Consider the following 17,964-nt stretch of genomic DNA (forward strand, 5'->3'; position numbering starts at 1 on the left):
CCAACTTCAAGCTCTACTACAAAGCCATAGTAATCAAGACAATTTGGTACTGGCACAAGAACAGAGCCACAGACCAGTGGAACAGATTAGAGACCCCAGAAATTAACCCAAACATATATGGTCAATTAATATTTGATAAAGGAGCCATGGACATACAATGGCAAAATGACAGTCTCTTCAACAGATGGTGCTGGCAAAACTGGACAGCTACATGTAGGAGAATGAAACTGGACCATTGTCTAACCCCATATACAAAGGTAAACTCAAAATGGATCAAAGACCTGAATGTAAGTCACGAAACCATTAAACTCTTGGAAAAAAACATAGGCAAAAACCTCTTAGACATAAACATGAGTGATCTCTTCTTGAACATATCTCCCCGGGCAAGGAAAACAACAGCAAAAATGAGCAAGTGGGACTACATTAAGCTGAAAAGCTTCTGTACAGCGAAAGACACCATCAATAGAACAAAAAGGAACCCTACAGTATGGGAGAATATATTTGAAAATGACAGATCTGATAAAGGCTTGACGTCCAGAATATATAAAGAGCTCACACGCCTCAACAAACAAAAAACAAATAACCCAATTAAAAAATGGGCAGAGGAACTGAACAGACAGTTCTCCAAAAAAGAAATACAGATGGCCAAGAGACACATGAAAAGATGCTCCACATCGCTAATTATCAGAGAAATGCAAATTAAAACTACAATGAGGTATCACCTCACACCAGTAAGGATAGCTGCCATCCAAAAGACAAACAACAACAAATGTTGGCGAGGCTGTGGAGAAAGGGGAACCCTCCTACACTGCTGGTGGGAATGTAAATTAGTTCAACCATTGTGGAAAGCAGTATGGAGGTGCATCAAAATGCTCAAAACAGACCTACCATTTGACCCAGGAATTCCACTCCTAGGAATTTACCCTAAGAACGCAGCAATCAAGTTTGAGAAAGACAGATGCACTCCTATGTTTATCGCAGCACTATTTACAATAGCCAAGAATTGGAAGCAACCTAAATGTCCATCTGTAGATGAATGGATAAAGAAGATGTGGTACATATACACAATGGAATACTACTCAGCCATAAGAAGTGGAAAAATCCAACCATTTGCAGCAACATGGATGGAGCTGGAGAGTATTATGCTCAGTGAAATAAGCCAAGCGGAGAAAGAGAAATACCAAATGATTTCACTCATCTGAGGAGTATAGGAACAAAGGAAAAACTGAAGGAACAAAACAGCAGCAGAATTACAGAACCCAAAAATGGACTAACAGGTACCAAAGGGAAAGGAACTGGGGAGGATGGGTGGGCAGGGAGGGATAAGGGGGGGGAAGAAGAAGGGGGGTATTAAGATTAGCATGCATGGGGGGGAGGGAGAAAGGGGAGGGTGGGCTGCACAACACAGAGAGGACAAGTAGTGACTCTACCACATTTTGCTAAACTGATGGACAGTAACTGTAATGTGGTTGTTAGGGGGGACCTGATATAGGGGAGAGCATAGTAAACATAGTATTCTTCAGGTAAGTGTAGATTAAAAATTTAAAAAAAAAAAAAAAGAAAGAAAGAAAGAAAAGGGGGATTACTCCTTAACAGGATAAAACTATTGGTAAATCAAAGATCAACGCATGCTTTAAATATCCTTAATGTTGATCACTTAAAGGGTGTCAGATGATCAGCTATGGAGGTACTCTTTTCTGATAATATTCCTTTCTCTTAATTAAAAAAAAAAAAAAAAAAAGCAGTTACTGTGTGCTGACCTCCAATGAGTTCTGCACAGTGGTATAGAGGGCATGTCAAAGTGTGGGCAAAGGGTCTGTTTGTTTCTACGCAGAAGATCAAGGCCTAGCTTGGATACCCAGAAAATGAACTAAGATACGATATGAGGAGGAACTTCCGGCATCAGCACTCTCTGGAGGACGCGTGCGGGGGGATGATCATCAAAAAGCCTCCACAGGGATCCGGACGATGCTGCGGTTGTGGCTGCATCCAGCCCACCATCTCCTGGACTTGCCATAAGAAGGAGGAGGGAGATGTCTAGGCTGGCATGTGCATACAGTGAGACAACGAATTTGACTGGATCTGTACTGTTGGAACTCAACCAGGAGTTGGGAGGGGTGCAAGTTGTAGCACCCCAAAATCTCATGACTATAGACTATCTATGGTTAAAAGAACATATGGGATGTGAACAGATCCCAGAAATGGGCTGCTTTAATTTGTCTGATGGTTCAAGTACAGTTGGAAAATATCCATCATATCATAGATAAATTTTCACAAATGCCTAGGGTGCCTAAATGGTTTTCTTGGCTTCACTGGAGATGGCTGGTAATTATAGATTTGCTTTGTTTATGTCACCGTATTCCTATTATGTCAATATGTGTGTGCAAATTAGTTAGTAGTTTAAAACCTATACATACTTAAGGTACTATACAAGAAGATATGTCAAAGAAATAATCAATCCTCCCAAGTTTCCTTCATATGCTACATCTATAGCTTTTCTTCTTCCTTCCTAATTACAAACTTTAAATAGAATTCGTGCCTCATATCGAATTTACCGAGTATCATAATTCCTCCAGGTGGTAAAGATACCTCGAGACAAGTGCTGGGCATAGAAGCCACAGGGCATAAATCTGCAAAGAAGTAAAAAGCTAACCTTTGCAAACAATATGGCTTCTCTCTCACTTACCAACTTTACATTTCCCTGTATGGCCCCGGAAGATGACTGGTTAGCCAGAGACGGGTAAGATTCCTCAAGGGAGGAACAACCTAAGACAGGCACAGTCGCAGGGGGGCCATCAGGTGAGAATTTGGGGATCAACAGAGGTGAGGCTCAGAACCTCACCCCCCCTGCTTTGAGAGAAATCTTCTGCATCCGTGGATGTCTTGCTGCCCTTGTCTAGCCTGGATTAATACTTAGTCCATAGGCACACACCTGATCATCTGATCATCTACATTTGCCTTCTTACAGCACTAAACTATGTTTTCTACCTTTATCTTGCATCTACCTACCACTTCAGCATTTTATTAAAAATAAAAATAATAATAATAATAGGAGAAATGTGGGATCAACATATAAATCAAGTACAAAAATCAAATGAATATTCATATTTGACCTGATGGTTTATAGGTCATATTGCATGATCAAAACCGAAAGTTTCTGTGATGACTGCCCTTGTACTGTTCACCATGTAAGAATTTATTCACTCTGTAAGAATTCGTTCACCATGTAAGAACTTGTTCGTTATGCTTCAGAAGATTGGAGACTGACGAGAATTAGGCTTGAGATGGATTAATGATTGTACATTGAGCATTGACCCCCCTATACTGAATTTTATTGTTGTTAACAACCATTTGATCAATAAATATGAGAGATGCCCTCTCAAAAAAAAAAAAAAAAAAAAGAAAGGTACAGGTTTCGTAGGGCAGAAGACCTAATTATAACTGGATGTTATAAAATATCAAGCAGGTGCTGTGAGGAGTACATAACAGGCATTGTGGGAGCACTCAGAAGGGGCACCTAACTCTGTAGTGGAGGAGAGGCGGTCAGGGTCTGGGGTGGGGGCTAGAGTGGCAATGCAGGCAGGAAAAAGGGAAGAGCCTTCCAGGCAGAAGCGATGGTCTGAACACAGGCGGAGAAAGCACGGTCGGCATGGAGCTGCAAGCAGCTAATGAACTATTGGTGCTGCTGAAGCCTAAGCTGGAGAGAAGGTGAGGCGTGAGGCTGGAGAGGGAGGCAGGGATCCGCCTCGCAGAGAGATGATGGGTTTTGAGATGTAATAATATAGTTGGTTTAAAATTGTTAATATATCTCTTTTTTGGATTTGGAGAGGATAAAATGGGAAGAAAGGACACCAGTTAGGAGACTAGATCAGTTAGAAATTCAGAAAGATGATGAGACCCTGGACCAAGACAGCAAAGCTAGAAGGGCTGTGATGAATTTGAGAAATATTCAGGCATTAGAATTGACTTGGCCTGATGAGAACTGACATGAGATGAGAGATAATAAAGAAAAAAGAAATACTGAGAACTTGAGGGACGGGTTGATATAACAAACTAAGAGAGACTAGACTAAAGAAGAAAAGATTAATTCTGTTTGTGCTATGCTGAGTTGACATCCAGGTGTGATGTTCAAGTGGGCATGTCAATCAGAAATTTTATTGTCCAAGCGCAAATTTGAAGGAAGAGGTCTGGACTAGGGGCACAGATTTGGGAGGTGTCTACATACCTGTGGGCACAAAAAATGCAAGTAGACAAAGTCACCAGAGTCCATTAGAGTCGTAAGACTCAGCGGAGTGATGGGCTTAGGAACCCCAGGAAGTGGGACAGGAGAAGTCGATGATGACGGGCCCCTGAAGAAATATAAAGGACTGCTTAGAGAGGTAAGGAAGACCAGGAGAGCAGGCAGTCATGGAGGCAGAAGACTATCAGCTGTATGACAGGAGCAGAGAAGGCATAACAAGTATCCACAGCAGGTTCTTGTGCAAAATATGGTCACTGTGAGCCTGCCACGGAAGCAGAAGACTCTGTCAGCTATATAATGGTGTAGACAAGGCAACACAAGTATCCACAGCAGGTTCTCATGGAAATACAGTCACCGCAAGGTTCTTGTGCAAAATACAGTCACCGTAAGGCTGTCACGGAAGCAGAAGACTATTTCACTTATAATAGTAGTAGACAAGGCAAAACAAGTATCCATAGCAGTTTCTTGTGCAAAATATGGTCACCGTGAGCCGGCCATGGAAGCAGAAGACTCTGTCAGCTATGTAACGGTATTAGACAAGGCAACACAAGTATCCACAGCAGGTTCTCGTGCAAAATATAGTCACTGCGAGGTTCTCGTGCCAAGTATAGTTACTGCGAGGTTCTTGTGCAAAATGTAGTCACTGCAAGCCTGCCAAGGAAACAGAAGTCTATGTCAGTTATATAATGGTATTAGACAAGGCAACACAAGTATCCACCGCAGGTTCTCATGCAAAATATAGTCATTGCGAGGTTTGGATTCTCCTGGTATCACTCTCAGGGATAAGTCAAGTCACACATCTGGGGATTTGAAAACTGAGGGTTGTTGATTTTTCAGCAAAACTGGAAGTTTCATCTTTAGAATGTCAACTAGTTGAAAGAAATCAAGTTCTTCAATAACAGCTGTTATTTGGGTGGGCATGTGAATCCGCAGTGAAGCTGAAGCGCAGCCATCGAAAGGCTCGTCTGCAGCTGGCGGATCCACTTGCAAGCTTGTCCTGTGGCAGGTGGCAGGTGACAGGAGTCCTGAGTTCCACTCCACGTGGGCCTGTCCACAGGATTGCTCACGACATGGCAGCTGGCTTCCCTCAGAGTGAATGATCCTAGATGGGGAGACACCCACGCACCGGAACTGTAAGGTCTTCTATAACCTGATCTCAGAATTGACATACCAGAAGGAGTGGGGAACAGGAGGAGGAGTCTAGATATCACAGTAGGCAAAATCCATAGCCTAGGTGTGAAGTGGTAACTTGAAAATTATAGTAGGTGATGTGAAATGATATGAGCTAACGTTTGAACACCTACTATGCTCAGGAACTGTTCTAAGCACTTGACTTTATTATCTCATTCAACCCTCACAACAGAATGAGGCAGATGCTGCTGTTATCCAGAGAGGGAAACTGGAGTGCAGAGAGCTTAAGTGGACTCGTTGGGTGTGGAAAAAGATTACATGTAGGGGAAGACAACTGGCTGTGCCCAGAGTCCTGTGGGATTTTTACTAGCGGATGAACCACCCCTTATGGTTCTTCAACTGTTCAGCCCATGTAGTCTGGGCTGGCCAGAGCAGCTAACCAGGGGCAAGTGACGGTCCAGCCAAAAGCAATTCACAGGCCATTTCATAGGCAGTGGGAACAAAACCAGACCAGAAATTCCCGGACAGGATCCCTAGAATGGTTCCTAAATAGCTAAGTCTGATCTCGGCCCGAGGGCTCTTTCTAACTTCGCGCATCTTTTGCAGTCCAAAGACACAAGGAAAGAGAGTTTCCTTTTTGAACAGAGTAGGTGAGGCTCCTCAATACATGAGGCTGGCTGTGGAGAGGACTCCTGGATGCCCTGTTTCAGGTGCCCCCAATACGTGCAATCTGGGCTTCCCCAAAGCAGGCTGATTTCTCTAGGATGTTCCTCGAGGATGGAAAATGCCCTCCAACGTTTCTACCTGCTTCTGCTCAACTTCCTCCAAGAATTCCAGCGGGCTCCTTTCTTCAACCTGTTCTTGCTGCAATTTACAAGATTCTTTGGCTTTCTTTCTTGTTCTCCAGATTTCTTTCATTTTCTCTCCCTGCTCGGTTGTTTTCAGTCTCCAGCTTTCTAGCCTTTCACCTCCTTGGTCCTGTCCTACAAAGCCACACCTGTTCTGACAAGGGGCTGAGAGTTTGATAAACTTACTTAATGTCAACAAAAGAGAGAAAGAAATAAAAGTAAGTTCAGAGTCTCAGGAGCAAAACCTGAGAGGTGAGCTGCCTGGGCCTGCGGGCCTGGTGTCACGGAGAAGGGCCTGCCCGTCTCCGCAGGCTCCACCTTGCCAGAAACCCCGATCTCCGGGGTGGAGAAAGGGCCGGGCGGCTGACATAACGTCCGCAGGTCCCGGGATTGGGACACGCCACCACCGAGTGCAGGCGGCACGGTGGGCGTGCAGCCCGTCGCCCGCAGTGGCCTCCGGACGCCGCGCTGGGGCGCGTCCAGGCGGCCGGGTGGGGCCCCGAGCCCCGTCAGTCACCCGGCATGTGCGCCGCGGGTGGGGCCGCTGTTGGCCGACGTTCCGGCCGGCCGGATGTTCGTCCCGCCAGCCGGGGCCGCTCGCACCGCCTCTGCCTTCCGCTGCCCCCGACGGCTCCGGCGGCCCGGCTGGATGCAGCGGGCGCTCGGGCGGCCTGAGCAGGTGGGTGCCGGGGGGGCGGGAGGCCGAAAGGCGCGGCGACGGAGGCGCTCGGCGGTTGGTGGGGGCCCCGCGGGGCGGCACGCGCCCTCCCCGGCCCGGCGGCCCAGGTGCGGGCGCGGCGCGCGGCGGTGTCGTGTGTCGGGGCGGCCGGTGGGCGGGAAACGGCTGGGCTCGGGCTCAGGCACTAGGGCCTCCGCCGCCCCGCACGCTCCGCGCCCCCGCCCCGCGGCCCGCGCGCTCTGGGGTGGGGCCGGGCCCGCGCCTGGGCCGGGAGGGCCCCGGGCCCGGCTGCAGCCCGCCGCCGACACCCGCCGCGGGGCCCCGGACGGCGCCGTGGGGCGCGGGGTCCGGGCCGCCGCGCTGCAGGTAGCCCCGGCCCGTGCCTCTGCCGCCCCCGCGGGACCTTCCGCGGCCCGGGCGCCCCCGCGCGCTCCCGCCCCCTGGGTGCTCGCGGAGCCGGCGCGGCTGGGCCCGGGGCCGCCCTCCGCCCTCCCTCCCAGGGGCCGGGCGGGAAGCAGGCCTAATTTTTTTTCTTTTAAGAAACTTTCTTGCTTCCACTTGAGAGCCCTGGGAGAAAACATCAGTACTCAGCAAAATAGAAACAATGAATATGAGGAATAATATTTTGTACTCTGAGTCCTGCAGAAGTCTCTGAGGGAACGTGTAAGGCACAGCAGCAGAAAGGGACACAGAGAATGCCTTCATGAGCTGCCCTGGTACTGTCACATGGCTGGAAACAAGATTGCAAAAGTAAGGGACTGGAATATATGATTAGCTATAAGCTCTGAATGCCACTTAAAAGATTTTGTTACTAATTCCCTTCACTTTAAGCTGAACAAAGCTTTTCTTTTTAGCATGTTCATGAATACAAAGGCATATCACTTGAAAACGAGGCAGACCTAACTCTGTAATCAAGCAACATTGATCAACCATGGTAGTTGAATTTGCTGAAGAACTGCTTTGTGTTAATCCTTACAGCCCTTGTTTTCATTAGTGGAATGGAAATACTTTGTCTTCAGTTCTGCATTACTCCTTAAATAGCTTATAATGAAATTAATGTACAGTTTGTACAGGCTCATTAAAGAAAAGTGCAGCTACTCATCTGCCCTGGATCAGGCCTAAAGCTCATTTTACAATCTTCAGAGCTCATTCAAGATTGCCGATTTGCACATTAAAAGAAGCAATTCTTATCTCCAACAATCTTGCTTTGTTTTTTGTCCTGAAAATTTCCTTTGGAAGAAATTTATTGGCTTGCTTTGAGTATAATGAAGTTGTGATGATATTAGAACACTCAGAACTGAGTAGCTTTTCAGATCCCTTCTTTCTAAATTTGTCTATCATTAATATTCTAAGAACTTGGCTTTAGAGATACACTGGTTATAGAAGTAATAAGAAATGACTAATATGATGCAGTTTCCAGAAGTGCCTTGCATGTGTTGACAATGTCATTCCTGCTTCATGTGGGCACAATCACCAAGAATGACAGCATTAGGCTAACTGGCTGTTCAAAACAATAATTACAATGGTTCAGGATGTACAGAGATCCATCTTATATACTGAATGATGACAGTAGGAGCTAGGAAATGTAGATTTTTTTTTCTGTTTTCCTCATATTTAATGAAATGTTTTAGACTTGGTATGGAATAGGTTTTTGTTCTTTTTTGTAACCTTGTTTCCTATTTACCAATAAGCAGTATATTTTACAAACAGTAAGACCTGAGATATACATTGAAATTATGCAAAGGATGACATATATCTAAGGTATTATAATCCAGAACACCTACAAAAGACAGGAAATTCAAAGGCAAAATTAAAAACACATTCAAATGCTTTGGTTTTATACTAACTGAACTCAGTGCCACAGATTCCAAATGCATCTATTTGGAAATGAATTCAACATATTGGCATTATTTCTTTAGGACTAGAAAACTACCTTCCCACCTCCAACACAAACACACACACTCACTGCCAGGGCTTTGTACAAATGATTATAGGCACCAGGACCACAATATTTGTTTTAATGTAGAGCATGGTAACAAACTATAACTTACCACCTTAGCACTCTGCCCTGGACCCCTGTCTATAGGCCCTCCATTAGAGGGCCTGGTGTCACAGAGAAGGGTCCATTAGAATTAGGGCAAATCCTTAAGAAACTCTTCAAAAAGATAACAAAATAATTAACAGGCAGACTTTTCACATCAGTTTTCTGATATATCTGGGAACTAACCAAAGCACATACAAAATAGCATTTGAATAGTTACAGCATAAGTAGGGGAAAGTCTGTCAATATATACATGGAAGCGGAGGGGGCTTCAGAGAGGAAAGTGCTTTCATGACTCCAAAGAGATCATTCTTCTAAGTTTACTGTTTTACATTAAATTATTCAAACATGGGAATATTTTAAATTATTATTTTATCAGTATATTTATAACTTTCTTAATATTATTTTAAAGTTATAAACAAAGGGAAGTCTTAGCAAGTAGTAAAAAAAATTATTTGACTGATAGAGTGAGACAGAACAAGTCATGCTGCATTGGCCATGGACAAGAGAGCCTCAAGACTGATTTGGGAGCAGACAGAATGGGAGGAATTGCTGTTTTCAGAGGTCAAATCCTTGCAAAAGAAAAAGGACACACTGAGTGTCAACAGCAAGCTCCTTCACTTACAATGGGGAAATGAAACTATTGAACAAATACAGAGTTTTGGAAGAAGCAGAATGACATTCCAGGCCATTCTGCTCCTAACTTGCTGAACTACATTGACTATTTCCATGAGAGCACTCAAGGGCTGGAGGAAGAAAGATACAATGCTGGGACTGGGCCCCACGCTAGTCCTCTCACCTTGGTATTTTGAAGAGTGCTCTCATGGGATGCAGGTCAGCTAGTGGGGGATCTCCATCACCTAGCTCAATAGCCGTGATCCCCAGGGACCATGTGTCACATCTGGCATCATACGTGGTATCCAATTGCTGTTCACATGCAATCACCTAATAGAAAATTAGAAAAAAAATGGTGAGGTTTATGATTTTAACAAACATGCAGCAAATGTTTGGAGCAATGTGTAAGTGTTCAAACTGATGAGGTTTGACAACTATGAGAAAAGGCAGTGACTTAGGAAAACAAAAGCTCAAATTATTAGTAAGTATTTGTAAGCTGAGAGCAGAGAATATCTTAGCAGGCTGCAAATATCAAAGAAGAAGCCTATGAAAAGATATGTTTCTGAAAATGCAAAACAGAAAGGGAAAAGAAACAGTGTCACACATGGAAAGGATGGAATTAAATGGACAGCTAAGGCTTGTCAGAGGATAGCCACTCCACAGACTTTTAAGTGTGAATGAAGACATTTATCTTGGCAAAGATAAAAAATATAACTAATGAATTTCAAAAAATTCACTAATCAAAGGATGTGATTGAGAGATAAGAGAAAAGGGAAATTTTTTTCAGTATTATGAAGTAGTATTACATATAAGAATTAATTACTTCAGAATTTATTTCAAAATATGTAAAGATACAGATGGACTACAATTATAATGTCAGTGATCACTAAAGAGTATTCAACTTTACATTTTAAACTATTTTTTAAAACCTTTACATTTTGTGAATGTCAACCCATAGAACAAATAAAAAATGACTTGGGGATAATGGCAAGTTAGAGTTTTATCACTGGACTACAGTACTACGAAATGACCCATAAAGTGAAAGAAAAGTAAGGCCTCTGTCTGGAACAGTATTTCACCTTTCTCACTGTACTTAACCTCAGACTTAACACATTAACAAGCCCTTGTGTTGACACACCACAGTTTAGTTGGTATCATTTACATACATGTCACCCAGGAAGGGTAAATCCTTCATAAGTATATCTTTATTCATACCTGATACTAATGGCAATGGCAGAAAACAGCATAAGTATAAATTTATGAGTGTGATGGAAAAATAAAAGGCAAGTAATGATAAACACAAGGAAGCCAGATGGTGGGATAGAGGAAGAGCATAGAGGCAAATCTTGCTATTGGTAACATTCTGGTTCTAGGTTGGGTGGTGAGCTTTAGGGCAAATAAACAAGATAGCTGTGAACCAATCCATTTCTAAACACATGAAGGCCAATAATAAATAGAGACATATATAAATCATATATATATATATATAAAGAGAAGAGAGAATACAGTTTGCCAACTGAGAGTATGATGATGGTGACAACATCTTACACAACACTTCTCAACTTTTCCAACCAAAGTATTTGTAACATCATGGGAAGGTAAATGCCGAATCAGAGCACAGCCTGAAATATCAGGTGCAAGCATAAGAGTCCCAAGTTTTCTATTCAGATTTCATATTTAATATGTTAAATACTCATAGAAGTATTATTCATTAATAGCCCAAAACTAGAAGCAACCCATCCCCTACTGATGAATAAAATGTGGGGCACACATACAATGGCATATTATCCTGCCATCACAAGGCACGGAATACTGACATCTGTTACATTGTGGATGAACGCTAAAAGAACGAAGCCAGACACAGGGCCACATATCACATGACTACACTGATAGGAAATGTCCAGAACAGGCAAATACACAGACAGAAAGCAGATTAGTGGTGGCCTAGTGTAGGAGAGTTTGAATGGGGAGTGACTCTGAAGGAGTATGGGGTTTCTTTTAGGAGGAATAAAAATGTTCTAAAATTAGACTGTGATGGTAACTGCACAATCCTGCAAATATGCACTTAAAAAATCATTAAACTGAACACGAGTGAATTACATAGCATGTGCATTCTATCTTGAAAAAGCTGTTAAAAGTAAAAAATACTATCAATGAATTTTCCTTTCTGTAGTATACCTTTGTCTGCTTTAGTATAAAAATGTTTTTGATCCATCTTTTTTTTTTTCTAGTAAGATTGTTGCTTCAGGAAAATTCATTATTTTACACCTTCACACATGTTGTCCAGGAATATCTCCCCAAGGCTTGGGTAAGTCTATGCCCCAATTTTCCTGAGACAGTCTTGGTTTATGCTTTCTTTTCCAGAGTCATTACAAATATCATACCCTTTCACTCTGAGAAGTGTCCTGGCTTGTACAATAAGCTATAGGGTCACCTACAACAATAATTATTTCCTTTGTCTGCTTCACCCTGATACATACTCCAGTTTGGAAAGGATGGCTTTATGTAACCAAGAAATGCTACCTTTGGTCTTGAATTTAATTAAAAAATGTGAAATCAAAAATTTCACTTTTCAACTGATAAGTGATTTCAACAAGTTCACCTCAAGAGGCCAAAAAACCATTGCAAAGTGCTATACCATTAATTATGGAGAATATACTAAATTTTTTTACCTTACTTCTAATTCCTAGAAATCTATCGTTAATAACATAGAGCTAGTATACATATGATATCTTCATTAACTAGATGGGTGTTTATTCAAATTTATTCTTCAAAAATTCTAGAAGAGTAGAAATTTATTGAAATACTTCCAATCATTCACAACTTCAGAAAATGCATATTACAGAGAGATGAATAGAATATGAACAAAATCTCAAACATACATTACATGACAGCTTGAAAAGACAACACTGAACCTTTCCCTTTTATATAGTGTCTGTTGATTGCTCACCACGAAAGAACTTCCAAAACCTGTTGCCCTACGGTAGGCTTATTAATAAAAAAACAATGACTTATCAGTAAAACATCTGCGGGTTACATGTTAAGAAGTGTCCATTTCAATTATTAACTCATTTAATATAAAATTAAATCATTTAATATATAAAACAAATTTTAGATAGATAAAAACTATTTCCTTTTACTGATAGAGTGGTTCCAAGATCCATAATCAAAACTGCTTTTACTAAATGGCAAACTTAAACATACAATAATGGTTTTACTACAATAAATTAGCATATGAATAATATAAAGCCAGATTATTAATTATTTATTATAGTATATATTATACTATTTATTATATTAACTTTAAGGCATGTGAATATGATCCAATGTTGATATTATAGATATACTATATTAATTTCCCATTAAAAATTTTTTATGAGCTTTTAAAAACACTAGTAATGAAGAAAGAAAACAGATGGTGGCATGACTAGTGTGGTGGAAATCTCCCCAAACCACATATATTTTGAAAATACAGCAAATACAATTATTCCTGAAAGAGTAACTAGAAGTAACAGTACATCAGAAAGTCCACATCAGAGAGAAGCCAACATCTCACAGAAAAGGGTAAAGTGAAAAGCCGTGACCTGCAGGGACCCAAGCACTCCCCCCAGCCCAGCTCACATGTGGAAGGAAGAGAATCAGAGAGGAGAGGGAGTAGAAGCACAGGACTGCTAAATACCCAGCCCTAGAAGTCTACCCTGGGAGCACAGACCCACATTGCATGGTACTCTGGAGATTAGAGGGGCTGAAAACCAAAGTCTGAGACTAGACTGCAAACAGGTTTCCACAACTGGCTGTCCTGGGACAAAAGAAAAGCAGGTGCTTTAAGGGACTCTCAACAGTCAGAGGGCTGCTAAAGGGGCAAGTGTTAAGGAGAAGGAACGGGTGGTCAAAATCATCCTGGCATAATCCACCCAGCAGGCTGGGAACTTTCAGTAGCTTCAGGTGCCCTATGCTTCTGGTTGGCAACACAGCCCTGAGACACCTAACCATGATAAGCAGCCTGTTGCTCCTTCCTCCCAGCCAGCAACTACACACAGATGAGCTGTCCCTGCCATTGCTAAAGACTAGCCGGAGGGCAGCTCCACCCAAAGCCACTACACAGCTTAATGCAGAAGCTTCCCCTGTGCATGGTTGAGCGGCACAGATAGTGGAGACGGGTGATGATGCCAGGAGCCACAAACAGGCTCTGTTATCATGGAAGAACCCGCACCACTTGCCTGAACCCCCATCATCACCCTAGGCCATCCCAAGGGCCACCCTGCCCACAGCAGTTTAGGTGATTAACCCAGAGGCTGCTCCTTGTGCACAGTTGACCGGCACAGTGGAGACAGGCATGGTGACCAGGAAGCAGGAAAGGACTTTCTCCTCCCACCTGACAACCATGCCACTCACCTGCAACCACTCACATTGCTCCAAGACTATGGAAAGGCAGAATAACCTTGTTCAATCCAAAATCCCTCAAACACCAGAAAGAGGGCTCAGTGAGACCAAAATCACCAATATTCCTAAAATATAATTCCAAATAAAAGTCATAAGCCAGCTAATGCAGCTACACAAAAATATTCAAGAGCTAAGGGATGAATTCAGGATGGAGATAACTGAAATGAAACAAACAATGGAGGGATTTAAAAGCATTTAGGTGAGTTAGAGGAGACAGTAAATGGAATAGAAATCAAAGAACAGGAATACAGAGAAGCTAAGGCAGAGAGAGATAAAAGAATCTCCAGGAATGAAAGAATCTGTGACCAATCCAAATGCACAACAATATTTGCATTATAGGGGTACCAGAAGAAGAAGAGAGAGAAAAAGGGATAGTGTCTTCAAACAAGTAATTGCTGAAAATTTCCCCAATTTAGGGAAGGAAATAGTCTCTCAGGCTATGGAAGTCCAAATACAAGGGACCCAAGTAGCACAACACCAAGACATATAATAATTAAAATGGCAATGATCAAGGACAAGGACAGAGTATTAAAAGCAGCCAGAGAGAGAAAAGAGATCACCTACAAAGGAAGACCCACCAGGCTATCATCAGACTTCTCAGCAGAAACCTTACAGGCCAGAAGGGAGTGGCATGATATGTTCACAGCAATGAAAAAGAAGGGCCTCAAACCAAGAATACTCTACCCAGAAAGATTATCATTTAAATTTGAAGGAGGGATTAACAATTCCCAGATAAGCAAAAATAGAGGGAATTTACCTCCCACAAACCATCTCTACAGTGTATTTTAAAGGGACTGCACTAGATGGAAGTGTGCCTAAGACTAAATAGCTGTCACCAGAGAAATAAAACTACAGCAAAGGAAGCAGACCAATTAAACATTAACCAAATGCAAAATTAAATCAGCTACCCACAAAGTCAGTCAAGGGATACACAAAGAGTACAGAATATGACACCTAACATATAAAGAATGGAGGAGGAAGTAAAAGTAGGGAGAGAAAAAAGCATCATCAGATGGGTGCTTATAATAGCATGTAAGTGAGTTAAGGTAGACTGCTAGATAGTAAAGAAGCTGCCCTTGAACCTTTGGTAACCACGAATCCAAAGCCTGCAATGGCAATAAGTACATATGTATTGATAATCACCCTAAATGTAAATGGAAAGAATGCACCAATCAAAAGACACAGAGTTATAGCATGGATAAAAAAGCAAGAACCATCTATATGCTGCCTAAAAGAGACTCACTTCTAACCCAAAGACATACACACACTAAAAGTCAAGGGATGGAAAAAGATATTTCATACAAACTTTTCAGTACTTGAATCAGACAAAATAAGACTTCAAAACAAAGAAAGTCACAAGAGACGAAGAAGAACATTACATAATCACAAAGGGGTCAGTCCAACAACAGGATATAACCATACTAAGTATCTATGCACCCAACACAGGAGCACCTACATATGTGAAACAAATACTAACAGAATTAAAGAGAGAAATAGAATGCAATGCATTCATTTTAGGAGACTTCAACATACTCCAAAGGACAGATCAACCAGACAGAAAATAAGTAAGAAGACAGAGGCACTAAACAACACATTAGAACAGATGGACCTAACAGACATCTAAAGAACACACCACCGAAAACCAGCAGGATACATATTCTACTCCAGTTCACATGGAACATTTTTCAGAATAGACCACATACTAGCCACATAAAGAGCCTCAGCAAATTTAAAAAGATTGAAATTCTACCAACCAACTTCTCAGAGCACAAAGCGATGAAACTAGAAATAAATTGTACAAAGAAAACAAAAAGGCTCACAAACGCATGGAGGCTTAACAACATGCTCCTAAATAATCAATAGATCAATGACCAAAATATAACAGAAATCAAGGAATATATGGAGACAAATGAAAACAATGGCACAATGCCCCAATTTTTGTGGGACACAGCAAAGGAAGTTCTAAGAGGAAGGTATATAGCAGTCCAGGCCTATTTAAGAAGGAAGAACAATCTCAGAAGAACAGTCTAAATTCACAATTACTGAAACTAGAAAAGAACAACCAGTGAGGCCAAGTCAGTAGAAGGAGGGATATAATAAAGTCAGAGAAGAAATAAATAATATTGAGAAGAATAAAACAATAGAAAAAATTAATGATACAAAGAGCTGGTTCTTTGAGAAAATAAACAAAATAGATAAACACCTAGCCAGACTTATTAAGAAACAAAGAGAATCTACACACATAAACAGAATCAGAAATGAGAAAGGAAAAACCCCTATGGACACCACAGAAATACAAAAAATTATTAGAGAATACTATGAAAATCTATATGCTAACAACCTGGATAACCTGGAAGAAGTGGACAACTTTCTAGAAAAATAGAACCTTCCATGACTGACCAAGGAAGAAACAGAAAATCTAAACAGACCAATTACCAGCAATGAAAGTGAATTAAAAAAATACCCAAGAACAAAATAGCCAGACCAGATGGCTGCACTGCTGAATTTTATCAGACATAATACCCATTCTCCTTAAAGTTTTCCAAAAAATAGAAGAGGACGCAATACTTCCAAACTCTTTCTATAAAGCCAGCATCACTCTAATACCAAAACCAGGAAAAGACACCACAAAAAAAGAAAATTACAGACCAATATCCTGGTGAACATACATGCAAAAATACTCAACAAACTGAATTCAAAAATACATCCAGAGGATCATATGTCATGATCAAGAGGGATTCATCCCATTGATGCAAGAATAGTACAACATTCAAAAATCCATCATCAGCCACTCTATCAATAAAAAGAAGGACAAAAATTACATGATCATTTCCATAGATCTGGAAAAAGCATTTGACAAAATTCAACATCCATTCATGATAAAAACTCTCAACAAAATGGGTATAGAGGGCAAGTACCTCAACATAACAAATGCCATGCATGACAAACCCACAGTCAATATCATATTTAACAGTGAAAAGCTGAAAGCTTTTCTTCTAAGATTGCTTTCTCCCCACCTTTATTCAACATAGTACTGGAGGTCCTAGCCAAGGCAATCAGACAACACAAAGAAATAAAAGGCATCCAGATTGATAAGGAAGAAGTTACACTGTCACTGTTTGCAGATGACATGATATTGTACATAAAAAATCCCTAAAGAATCCACTCCAAAACTTCTAGAACTAATATCTGAATTCAGAAAATTTCCAGGATACAAACTTAATACACAGAAATCTCTTGCATCCCTATACACTAATGATGAACTAGCAGGAAGAAATCAGGAAGACAGTTCCATTCAAAATTGCATCAAAAAGAATAAAATACCTAAGAATAAACCTAACCAAGGAAGTGAAAGACCTATACCCTGAAACCTACTCTTGAGAGAAATTAAAGAGGACACTAACAAATGGAAATTCATCCCATGCTCTTGGCTAGGAAGAATTAATATTGTCAAAATGGCCATCCTGCCTAAAGCAATCTACAGAGTCAATGCAATCCCTTTCAAAACACCGGCAACATTCTTCAACGAACAGGAGTAAATAGTTCTAAAATTCATATGGAACCACAAAAAACGCCGAATAGCCAAAGGCAATCCTGAGAGGGAAGAATAAAGCAGGGGCAATTATGCTCCCCAACTTCAAGCTCTACTACAAAGCCACAGTTATCAAGACAATTTGGCACTGGCACAAAACCAGACCCACAAACCAGTGGAACAGACTAAAGAGTCCAGACGTTAACCCAAGCATATATGGCCAATTAATATATGATAAAGGAGCCATGGATATACAATGGGGAAATGACAGCCTGTTCAACAGCTGGTGTTGGCAAAAGTGGACAGCTACATGTAAGAGAATGAAACTGGATCATTGTCTAGTCCCATACACAGAAGTAAATTTGAAATGGATCAAAGACATGAATGTAAGTCATGAAACCATAAAACTCTTAGAAAAAAACTTAGGCAAAACTC

The 17,964-nt window shown here is 41.5% G+C and overlaps 2 protein-coding genes and 1 long non-coding RNA gene across 9 annotated transcripts in view; 2 read left to right on the top strand and 1 right to left on the bottom strand.

Moving 5' to 3' along the window:
* LOC140847796 (serine/threonine-protein kinase TAO1-like) overlaps nt 1-6,521 on the bottom strand; it is a 324,214-nt gene extending 317,693 nt beyond the window's left edge. For 5 of the 7 annotated variants that reach the window (XM_073229148.1, XM_073229146.1, XM_073229147.1 and 2 more), the window contains exon 1: nt 4,226-5,958. The gene's annotated coding sequence lies outside the window, so the exon portion shown is untranslated. Of the gene's footprint in view, nt 1-4,225; nt 5,959-6,175 lie in introns of those variants that run through there. The other 2 variants (XM_073229150.1, XM_073229149.1) reach the window with 2 other exon arrangements.
* Nucleotides 5,337-17,964, top strand: part of LOC140845597 (uncharacterized) — a 42,559-nt gene continuing 29,931 nt past the window's right edge. Inside the window, exons 1-3 of the mRNA XM_073220184.1 lie at nt 5,337-5,373; nt 6,382-6,898; nt 11,786-11,862. Of these exons, the coding sequence (XP_073076285.1) occupies nt 5,337-5,373; nt 6,382-6,898; nt 11,786-11,862 (631 nt within the window). The remainder of the gene's footprint in view (nt 5,374-6,381; nt 6,899-11,785; nt 11,863-17,964) is intronic.
* On the top strand, nt 6,906-8,098 carry LOC140847799 (uncharacterized). Its single transcript, XR_012127996.1, has 2 exons — nt 6,906-7,648; nt 7,753-8,098. It is a non-coding gene; the product is annotated as an uncharacterized lncRNA (long non-coding RNA).

Source organism: Manis javanica, chromosome 2 (genome assembly GCF_040802235.1).
Source record: "Manis javanica isolate MJ-LG chromosome 2, MJ_LKY, whole genome shotgun sequence".
Taxonomy (NCBI): domain Eukaryota; kingdom Metazoa; phylum Chordata; class Mammalia; order Pholidota; family Manidae; genus Manis; species Manis javanica.